This window comes from Chiloscyllium plagiosum, chromosome 6 (genome assembly GCF_004010195.1).
Source record: "Chiloscyllium plagiosum isolate BGI_BamShark_2017 chromosome 6, ASM401019v2, whole genome shotgun sequence".
In the NCBI taxonomy this organism is placed as follows: Eukaryota; Metazoa; Chordata; class Chondrichthyes; order Orectolobiformes; family Hemiscylliidae; genus Chiloscyllium; species Chiloscyllium plagiosum.
Genome location: NC_057715.1, coordinates 73,123,738 through 73,135,354, shown reverse-complemented (window position 1 = coordinate 73,135,354; position 11,617 = coordinate 73,123,738). Strand labels below are relative to the sequence as shown.

The 11,617-nt window shown below is 39.7% G+C and overlaps 1 protein-coding gene across 1 annotated transcript in view; it reads left to right on the top strand.

Moving 5' to 3' along the window:
• gucy1a2 (guanylate cyclase 1, soluble, alpha 2) overlaps positions 1-7,133 on the top strand; it is a 250,309-nt gene extending 243,176 nt beyond the window's left edge. The window contains exon 8 of the mRNA XM_043691828.1: positions 1,346-7,133. Coding sequence (XP_043547763.1) covers positions 1,346-1,553 — 208 coding nt within the window. The 3' untranslated portion in view covers positions 1,554-7,133. The remainder of the gene's footprint in view (positions 1-1,345) is intronic.
• The last annotated feature ends 4,484 nt before the right edge of the window (positions 7,134-11,617 follow it).

The following is an 11,617-nucleotide window of genomic DNA, read 5'->3' as shown; positions in this document are numbered from 1 at the left end:
TGCTCTCCACTGCATCTCCTCCACTTCCTGCACCTCCGCCCTTGAACCCCGCCCCTCCAGTCACCACCAGGACAGAACCCCACTGGTCACCTTCCACCCCACCAACCTCCGGATACTTCCAGACAGACCCCACCACCAGGGATATATTTCCATCTCCACCCCTATCAGCATTCAGGAGAGACCACTCCCTCCACGACTCCCTCGTCAGGTCACACCCCCCACCAACCCAACCTCCACTCCCGGCACCTTCCCCTGCAACCGCAAGAAATGCAAAACTTGCGCCCACACCTCCCCTCTTACCTCCCTCCAAGGCCCCAATGGATCCTTCTATATCCGTCACAAATTCACTTGCACCTCCACCCACATCATTTACTGTATCCGCTGCACTCGATGTGGTCTCCTCTACATTGCGGAGACAGGCCGCCTACTTGCGGAATGTTTCAGGGAACACCTCTAGGACACCTGCACCAACCAACCCAACCGGCCTGTGACTGAACCCTTTAGCTCCCCCTCCCACTCCGCCAATGAAATGCAGGTACTTGGCCTCCTCCATCGCCAGACCCTGGCCACATGACGCCTGGAGGAAGAGCGTCTCATCTTCCGCCTAGGAACCCTCCAACCACACGGGATGAATGTAGATTTCTCCAGCTTCCTCATTTCCCCTCCCCTCACCTTTTCTCAGTCCCAATCCTCGGATTCAGCACCACCCTCTTGACCTGCAATCTTCTTCCCGACCTCTCCGGCCTATCACCCTCACCCTCACCTCCTTCCACCTTTCGTATTCCCAATGCCCCTCCCCCAAATTCCCTCACCCATACCTTTTATCTCAGCCCGCTTGGCACACCATCCTCATTCCTGAAGAAGGGCTTATGCTTGAAATGTCGATTCTCCTGCTCCTTGGATGCTGCCTGGTCTGCTGTGTTTTTCCAGCACCACATTTTTCAACTCTCATTTTATTGACAACTTTCAGTGTTTTTCCATTAAATGTAAACTATGGATATTTATTTTCTCCAAAATTGTATCACCTCTCACCTGTACGTGTTGAATTGCTTGTGCCCATTCTTCTAACCTGTCTATGCATTTTTATAGTGCTCCTGTCAAATTATCTGAGAACAAAAGTGAACTCACCATCTAATGACTATGTGATGGCTAGGAAGAACTCTGATTTAAATTGAGCCCTGCTAAATCCAACAAATATAATCCACATTACACCCAAGAGAAAGCTTGCTATGTGATCATTCTAATCTCGATTGCCTGCAGCCTTGCGAATGACAAATGCTGTGAATGCAGAATTTTTGTGTGGTTTCATTTGACTCTTTTAACATTTGTTTCATTTTTAATGCAGGCTATTAAAAGACGATGAGAGTTTTAAATTCATACCACGCTCCCGAAGTGACCTTCCAGATAACTTCCCAGAGGAAATTCATGGGACATGTTACTTTCTGGAGGCCAATGTTTCTCTCGATTCATCGAGAATGATAAGCATGTCTGCTTGCACAAGGAAAATATCGTACAATATTGGGACTATGTTTCTTCGGGAGACCAGTTTATGAGATGACATGTTCTTGAAAGGAGATTGGCAGCACAATGAATTTGTGGTGAGAAGGACAAGATATCACATAAAGGCTTTCTTAATAGCTAACCACTTGACTCGAAGTTGAGTCTGGAAAATTCAGTCCAGATGTGTTCCACATTAATTGAAAGCCATTTATTTAAGATGGGGAAGAAAACAGTAACAATGTGCGGTAAATAATTTGTGTACAACAAAACTGCTTTCAGCTATTTGGGTGTATTAGTAGCAACCATATGCAGGTGTATAAGTGTAATGTTAAACAGTTTTTTTTCTAAATGGCCATCATGTCATGAGGAAAGAACATGATGTTAAAACTAATATATTGTCATTTTCTCTATTTAATGGGAAACCCATTATTGTTAGTATTCCACAATTGTATTAACAAAGAGGTAGCACTCAAAGAAATACTCGGAGGACAAGGGCAGCAAATACATGGGAATTCCACCTCTAACTTCACCTCTACGCTACACACCATTCTGACTAGGAACTTTATCACCATTCATTCATTGTCACTGATTCACAATTTTGAGTGCATTTATACCATGTAGATTGCAGCAGTTCAAGAAGGCAGCCAGTGGATGTAGTATATTTGAATTTTTAGAATGTTTTTGTTAATATCACACACATAAAATTATTAAATAAAATTAGAGTGCCTGGGATTAGGAGTAATATACTACTGTGAAATTAGTTAACAAGTAGAAAACTTAAATAAATGGGTCATTCTCAGGATGGCAAGTTATTACTAGTCATATTGAAACGTTCAATGCTGGGGCTACAAAAGTTCACATAAATGAATTGAAAGTGGGAACTAAATGTAATTTTTCCAATTTTCTTTCATGATACAAAGTTAGGTGGAAATGTCAGTTGTGAGGAGGATGCAACAAAGCTTCAAGGGACTTTGGACATGCTAAGTAAATAGGCAAGATAATGTTAGATGGAATATAATATGAATAAATATGAAATTTGTCCATTTTTTGTGGGGAAAAAATCCTGAAAGACAGAGTATTTCTTAAACGGTGAAAGGGTGAGATATGTTGATGTCCAAAGAGATCTAAATATTCTTGTTCATGAGTAACTGAAAGTTAGCATGCAAGTGTACTAAACAATTTGAAGGTCAATTAGAAATTAGAAGGTATATGGACCTTCATCTTATGTAAATTTAAAATGAAGGCATTTACAGGAATAAACATGTGATAACTTGCTGCACTGCTAAGTGGCTTGGTGAGACCATGCCTGGAGTATTGTGTACAGTTTTGGTCTGCCTATCTGAGAAAGGCTATACTTGCCACACAGGAAGTGCAACAGAGGCGTCTGGCATTAACTGCTGGGCTGATTGCACTATTTTACGAGGAGAGATGGAAAAAACTGGCTGTGCCCCCTAAAGCTTCAAAAAATGAAAGGTGATATCATTGAAACTTACAGACTTCTTCCAGGGCATGATGGGAACCGTAGAGATAGGCTGTTGACTCTAGACCAAGGGGCATAGTCTCAGGATTAATGAGTATCACCTTTCAGGATTCAGATGAGTAGAAATGTCCTTGCCTTAGAGAGCTATGGGAGCTCAATTGTTGTGCACATTCAAGACAGAAACCAATAAATCTCTTGATACTGATGACCTCAAGTAATGTGGGAATATGTGCAGGAAAATGAGATTAAGGTAGACGATCAGTCATGGTCTAATGGAATGGTGAATCAGATCGAGAAGTTGATATTTCTATCCTGTGCTTGCTCATAGAATCATAGAGATATGCAGCACGGAAATAAAGGCCCATTGTGTGCGTGTTGGTCAAAAACAACCACCTAACTATTGTATTCCCATTTTCCAATACTTCACCCATAGCCTTGTATGCCTTGGCATTGCACGTGCACATTGATATACTTCCTAGATGTAGACGTACTTTTTCTACTGGTTAAACAACACCTCGATGTTGCAGTTCTCACTTTTATACTTTAACAATGCAATACAAATACAAGTTGCTGTTTTTGTTGCTGTATTAATACTCCCCTAATAAAATAATCTTAGAGTCATGATAGGCCCAATGGACTGCTTTGGTCCTGTAAACCTCAATGATTCTATGTTTGGAGTTTACTGATACTCTGGTAGATGCTGTAAAGACAATTTTTGAATCTTTGCCAAAAAATATGGTTTAAAAATTCTAATTTTCTAACATCTTCTTTCTAATATTTACAGTGCGATTGTGTCTCTTTAAAGAACGAACAGTATTTCTTTTCATGGTTTTCAAAGAGAGAAGCAGACTGGATTTTTAAAAAAAACTTGGGACCATATTGCTTTGCATTAATTCAGCAAAATAATGACCATTTGCACTAATATAACATCTTTAAAGTTAAAAAAGGTGTCTCAAGGCACTTCATTTAGGTGAAATTAAAAATGCATTATTTCAAAGGTTGACTAAAACTTAATCGAAGTAGGGTGTTGTGTAGGGGATCTTACAGGACAGGAAGATTTATGAAAGAAAGTTAAATTGGCCCAAGATGATGGCTGTAGTGTGGAGTAGAAATGATGGTAAAACATTTCTTTTTGCTCGAGGCAAAAGGTGATGGTTTTAGTCTTTACAATACTTAACTGAAATAGAGACTATCCAGTACAGAATGTTGGATAAGCCGCTCTTCTAACACAGAAGCAAGAGTTATTAATGTGAATTTGGATAAATGTTAATTTCAGTAGAAGAGCAAATCAAACAGCAACATAAGTGCAGAAAAAGAAATGGAAGCTCTACTGTTCACTGGTGTAGCTTTTTATTTCATGTGGAAATTATTATGCCAACTAATTGGAGCAATTACTCTGACTTTGGTGGACTGTTTCCTTCTTTGAACATTCAGAAAAATATACATATAATACCTTATTCATGAGGGTGAAGGAAGTATAAATAACTGTACTTCAAATGTGGGAACGATATTCAGATATTCAGCTGGCACAGACAGGATGGGTTGGATGGCCTCCCTCTGCACTATAAAATTCTATGATTCTATGACATGAACTTGGGCTTCATAGAGACTTCAAACAGGCCTAAAACGAAATATGTGCCCAAAACACTAGCACACTGGGTTTCAGTTGTTCCAGGGAGTGGCAGTCATACAAAAATTGACACTTCATTTTCTTTTGTATTGAGCTACACATTTCTGACAGGTGATTCTGATCATTTTAGAAATGCAGAAATACTTTAAATCTGACAGGTCCCTCATTATGCAGGATAGTCTATTGACCACTTCCTGACCAAAGATGTAACCTGAAAATCTCTCAAAATGCCATGAAACTGAGAAAACTTCCTTCTCAATCATAGCATATTGTATTTCTGTATCAGATAATGCTCTTGATGCATATTGGAGTGGTTTGCGATACTCATCCAGCTGGTCCTGGTAATATTCCTAAGCCAGAAGCTGAAACATTGGCTGCGATTTTTGCAGGATATTGTGTGAAGACATCTGTAGACATTAACATTTCTTGATGAGGATTCTAACACCATACTTGTATCGTCCTGAGGAGATGGCTTAGGAGCACTGTAGGTTAGGCAAAATATTTTGACAATTGATTTATCAATCCAAGAAGCTTTGAAAATCTTGGACTGACTTTCAAGCTGGGAAATCTGTCTTGGTATTTCTGATCTGAGCCATTATATGCCTTCACTGTTGAGAGTAAATCTCAAGTAATGAATGGATTCTTTGAAGAATGCACTCTTGTCGGAAAGTGTTAAGGCCTTCCTTTTGGAAATGTTTTAAAACTGCATGCGTTCTTTGATCATACTCTTCAGTTTTTTCCAAATTAGTAAATCATCCATCTGGCAAATGACACTGTGAAGATCTTGTAAGATGCTTGACATTGCTGGAAAATTTTGGTTGGAAAATCTCTGGGCCCAATGCAATTCCAAATGGTAATATGGTCAACAAAATCTATCAAAAGGAGTGATAAATATGTTAAGCAATATTGTTTGCTCATCTAATGGCACTTGCCAGAATCCTCTATTTGTGTCACATTTTGTGAAAACTCTGCTCTTGGACAGTTTAGCTTGACTCATCAACCATGGATTAAGGGTGAATTTCTCTCACTACTGCTTTGTTGTGTTATATAAGGTCAATACAAATACTAACAGTCCCATTAGGCTTGGATACCATAACCATCTGTCAACCTCCCAGTTGTGTACAAAACTGTATTTATTTGTTCAGCTTCTGTCTTAGCTAGAAGCTACTCTATATTTCGTATATTATTTTCTCCATGATATCGAATTTTGTGTTCTATATGGCCCCTCTCTGAAATTAAATGTTCCTGGCAATACAATTTCCAGTGCCACAACTCCTTAATATCATTCAGTACTTTATCTCCTTTAAAGATTGTTGATTTACAGTAATAGTAGGTCTCCTGGACTTTGCAGCTGTAGTGGAGGTTTTCCCACCTGTGGCTGTAATTAAGGTTTCCCCCCACTTCAGAGCCTTGCTGTGGCTATCTCTTGTATTCTTGGGCGAGAGCACCCATGTCTGATTCCTGCCATCAGGAAAATTGATTCTGATTTAAAGAGAGAAAAAGAAAGGTGTCAGAGTATGAATTCTGCCCTCTGGTGACAGGATGTCAATTAGGCCCATCGTGAACAGCTTAAAATACATTATCCCTGAACCTTCTGGCATTTAATGGTGGCTCATGAATTAAATGAGATTCTTTCCTGCTTTGTGAATGCTGCCCAGCAACCCATAGAAATCATAGGAATGATTCAGCACAGATAGGGACCATGTTGCTCATCTTGTTCATATCAACCAAAGTCACCCTTTCTAATCTTCTCAAAACTCGCTATCACCCTTTCTAATCCCATCTTCCTGCGCACAGTCCATAGCCCATTTAAGGTGCAGATTCAGGTATTTTTAAAAGAGATTAGAGTCTCTGCTTCAACCACTAACTCATGAAGCGAATTTCGAACATCCATCCACTCTCTGCATGCAAAAGCTTTTCCCCATGTCCCTTTTAATCCTTCTTTCACTTAGCTTGAATCTATGACTCCTGATTTTTGAACTCTCTGCCAAAAGAAACAGCTTCCTCCTGTCTTCTCTATATCTACCCCTCACAATTTTGTATACCTCCAACATGTCACCCCTCAGCATTGTCTGTTCCAAGGAAAACATTCCCAACCTCTCCAATCTCTCCTCGTACATGCAATTCTCCAGCCTTAGCAGCATTCTAGTAAATAAAGTCATAGAGTCAGACAGCATGGAAACAGACCCTTTGGTCCAACCAGTCATGCTGAACATAATCCCAAACTAAACCAGTCCCACCAGCTTGGTCCTGGCACATGCTACTCCAAACCTTTCCTATTCATGTACTTATATAAATGTCTTTTAAACATCCACCACTTCCTCAAGAAGTTCATTCCACATGTAAACTATTTTCAGTGTAAAAATTTGTTTCCATGTCTTTTTTAAATATTTCTCCTCCCATCTTAAAAATATGCTCCCAGTCTTGAAAGCTCCCACCCTAGAGAAACGACAACTATCATTAACTCTATCTATACTCATTATTTTATAAGCTTCTATAAAATCGCCTCTCACCCTCCTGCACTCCAGTGAAACATATCCCAGCCCATCTAGCCTTTCTTTATAACTGAAACCTTCCATACACGGCAATATTCTGGTAAATCTTTTCTCTCTAGAGCAATTACATCCTTCCTGTAATGTGAAGACCAGAACTGCACATGGTACTCTAGTTGTGGCCTCACAAGTGTCTTATACAGTTTCATCATCATATCCCTAGTTTTGTATTCTATATCTCTGCCAATAAAAAAGAGCAACCCATATGCTTCTTTACAATCTTATCTACCTGTACAGCTATCTTTAGGGACCTGTGCACTTGTACACCTAGATCTCTCAATTCATCTACTCCTCTCAGTACATTCCCATGTATTATGTATAGCCTTTTATTGTTTGACCTCCCTAAATGTATCACCTCACACCTATCAGAGTTGAACACCATCTGCCACTTTCCTGTCCACTCCATCAACCCATTTACATCAATTTAGAGCTTACAGCTATCCTCTACAACATTTTTGTGTTGTCTGCCAATTTCCCAATTGTGTCCCCCACATTCAAGCTCAAATTGTTAACGTATAAAACAAGCAGCAGGGATCCCAACACTGAGCCCTATGGAACACCACTAGGAACAATTTTCTATTCACATGGTAGCCATCAAACATTACCGTTTGTTTCCTATAATTAAGCCAATTTTGGATTGAATTTGACACATTATTGTGTATCCCATGGACTTTTTTGACTAGTCTGCCATGTGGGACCTTGTCAAATATATGACTAAAATCTATGTAGACAACATCCACTGCAATACCCTCATTGATCCTCCTTGTCACTTTCTCAAAGAAAAATTACGTGATCACTTATGAATTCTAATCCACTTGTTATACAGATTGACATTCTGTTTTTTTTTTGGTTTTTTTGTGTCTGAAGACTATTATTAGCAATTTTATACATAAATTCATTGTTCCCCAACAACTCTGAATCTCTCAACATTAAGAATGTATTCCCATTTGTCTTTCTTAGATGCAGTGTTGATCACTGTAATTTTTGTTCCTGCTTGTACTCCATCTGCCATAATTTTGCCTATTCCCTTAGTTTGTGTATGTCCCCTTGTAAATTCCTGTTCCCATCTAAATGTACAATGCTTCCTATTTTAGCAACATCTATTAACTTGGACATACAACTCTCTATTCCTCCATCCAAGTCAATTAATTTATGTGGTAAAATGTGTACAGGTCTAGGAAATAGCATATCATATTCTCACTAGTTTATTCCTACTATTTGCCTCACAACCAATTGTAACTTATGTCAAATGTTTCCCCTCCATTGCTTTTCATCTCTTATCATTGCTAGTGTTTTCTTTCATGGAACTTGAGCAAGTGTCTTCCACATGTCCATATGGACAACATGAACAGACATTGGCCACCACTATGTGAGTTGTCTCCTCAACTGGAATAATTAGACATGACATACAATCAAAAATCCATATTGACTGTCTTTGATCAACTAATACTTAGAACATAGAACATAGAAAAGTACAGCACAGAACAGGCCCTTTGGCCCACAATGTTGTGCTGAGGTTTAATCCTAATGTAAAATATAGTAACAACCTATGCACCCCTCAACTCACCGCTATCGATGTGCATGTCCAGCAGTTACTTAAATGTCCCCAATGACTCTGCTTCCACCACCACAGCTGGCAACGCATTCCATGCATTCACAACTCTCTGCATAAAGAACAGACCTCTGATGTCTCCTTTATACCTTCCTCCTAATATCTTCAAACTATGACTTCTCGTACCAGTCAATCCTGCCCTGGGAAAACGTCTCGAGCTATTGACTCTATCTATTCCTGTTATTATTTTGTATACCTCGATAATGTGTCCTCTCTTCCTCCTTCTCTCCAGAGAGAAAAGTCTAAGCTTATTCAACCTTTCTTCATAAGGCAAGCCCTCCAGTCCAAGCAGCATCCTGGTAAACCTTCTTTGCACCCTCTCCAAAGCCTCTGTATCTTTCCTATATTAGGGCAACCAGAACTGTACACAACATTCCAAGTGTGGTCTTACCAGGGACTTGTAGAGCTGCAGCAAAATCTCACAGCTCTTAAACTTGATCCCCCACATAATGAAAACCAAAACACCATATGCTTCCTTATTGAAGTAATTCTCTAGACTGAATGTTAAATCCCCAAAATGGCTGAATTTGTTTTTAGAAATGAGAAGAATACAACCCACCTCAAATCTACCCACTTCCAGATTTGACAGCGATGGTAAGAGAGTTAATTAATCATTTTATACAAAGTGAGTTCTTTATTTAAATATTATAATGAGTAAGTTTGCCTTTCTTTTAACAAGTCAATCTATTTTTAACTTGGATTGCCCAGGTATCTCAGGCTTCAGGGAAACAGGATAGGTGAAAGAAGCAAGAAGTATTGAATGCAGAAGGTCAGTGCCAAAATAGCACTTCTTGTGGGTCAGGAGAAGCAGGTAAACCCGAGCTGCCCCCATTCTGTAATGTCACCATTGTGCAATCTATCCCAACCTCTACCATTGAGAAGCTTATTGCATCTGACCCCTCCTCCTGGCCAATATAGACACCCTAGAAGTTATTGAGCTTCTTGAATTCATTTGGAGCTGCTCTCATCGAGAAAGTGGAGAGTATTTCATCACATTCCTGATTTGTGCCTTATAGATGGTGGATAAGGTTTGGGAAGTTAGGGTGATGATTTTGTGGCATCTGACTTTTCTTTTGCATAACCTAGATAACTACAACATTGTCAGAATAGTAATTCAATGTTTCAAGTTGATCATCTGAATTTACAAAAGAAAGAAGTTAGACTAACAGCACTCACTTTCATTTATTTGAAAAGTGGACAGCAACTTCCAGCTACTCAATATACAGTATGCAGTTAAACACAGAAATCAGGTCGTTGCTGGTTGAGAGACCATACTTATTTTGAAGCTGTATGATAACACTGTCTTGCTGAGTGACATTTATTTCCTAAACAACTAATAGATATGGAGTAAATTTAGCAGAAGTTCTAGGGATTTGTTTATTTTAATATGATTAGATTACAGTATGGAAGCAGGCCCTTCAGCCCAACAAGTCCACGCCGACCCTCCGAAGAGTAACCCACCCAGACCCATTCCTCTACCCTATACTTACCCCTGACTAATGCACCTAACACTATGGGCAATTTAGCATGGCCAATTCACCTGACGTGCACATCTTTGAATTGTGGGAGGAAACCTACTCAGACACAGGGAGAATGTGCAAACTCCACACAGACAGTCATCAAAGGTGGGAATCAAACCCAGGTCCCTGACTCTGTGAAGCAGCAGTGCTAACCACTGAGCTACCATGCCACCCATGGATTAATTGACTCTTACCACCTCTGTCAAATCTGGAAGTGGGCAGGTTTGAGGTGGGTTGTATTCTTCTCATTCATATATGTGCCATTTTAACTGTGATCAGTCTTACTGCCAAACAATCATTTCAACACAGAAAGCTAATATGTGAAATTTCATTTAGTTTTAAATATTTTGGTGTTTCAAGAAATAGAAAACTTCCTTAAATTTTATTTTTCTATGTTAATCCAATCTTGCTTTCCTTCATTTTATTTCACATTCTATATCTGATTTTGCAGTGAATTCTACATCCTACCTGCCATGTTCAGGTTCAGCTTCTGCAGTATTCAGTAAAAGTGGTTGAGGAGATACATAGTTGGTTGACCTGTGCTTACTATGGTCCCAAACTCCCCCCAGTCTCTGTAGACTTCTACTTTGCTGATACTTACATTTCAGATTCCGTAGAAACTCTAGGGGGAAAAACAAGTTAATTATTTTAATGCTGATGGCAACATCTGACCCCAATGCATTGCAGGTAATAAAAACAGGCAGACTGAATAATAAGATCTTCAGATTCAATTGCTTAATCGGGGTTTCTCACAAGCTAATGGGTGAAATTTCTCTTCTCTTGATTTGCAGCATTCCCTGCAATTTGTTTTCTTTAATGTGGATCGCCAAGGTCTGTGCACTGCAGTGACTTCTAGAACCTTTATATCTACCCTTTATTTCCTCTTGGATCAGATGATACTGAGGTTCCTTTTTACGAGTTTACTTATGCATGCTTGGGAAAGTGTACACATCAAGAAAATGGTGCACAACTCAAAGCTTCATCATGGAAACAAAAGTTTCATAGTACTGTTACAGTTTAGAAACTTCTAATTGACTATTTCTACAAGTCTGAAAATGTGTTGCTGGAAAAGCGCAGCAGGTCAGGCAGCATCCAAGGAGCAGGAGAATCGACGTTTCGGGCATGAGCCCTTCTTCAGGAATGAGGAGATTGTGCCAAGCAGGCTAAGATAAAAGGTAGGGAGGAGGGACTTGGGGGAGGGGCATTGGAAATGCGATAGGTGGAAGGAGGTTAAGGTGAGGGTGATAGGCCGGTGTGGGGGTGGGGCCGGAGAGGTCAGGAAGAAGATTGCAGGTTAGGAAGGCGGTGCTGAGTTCGAGGGAT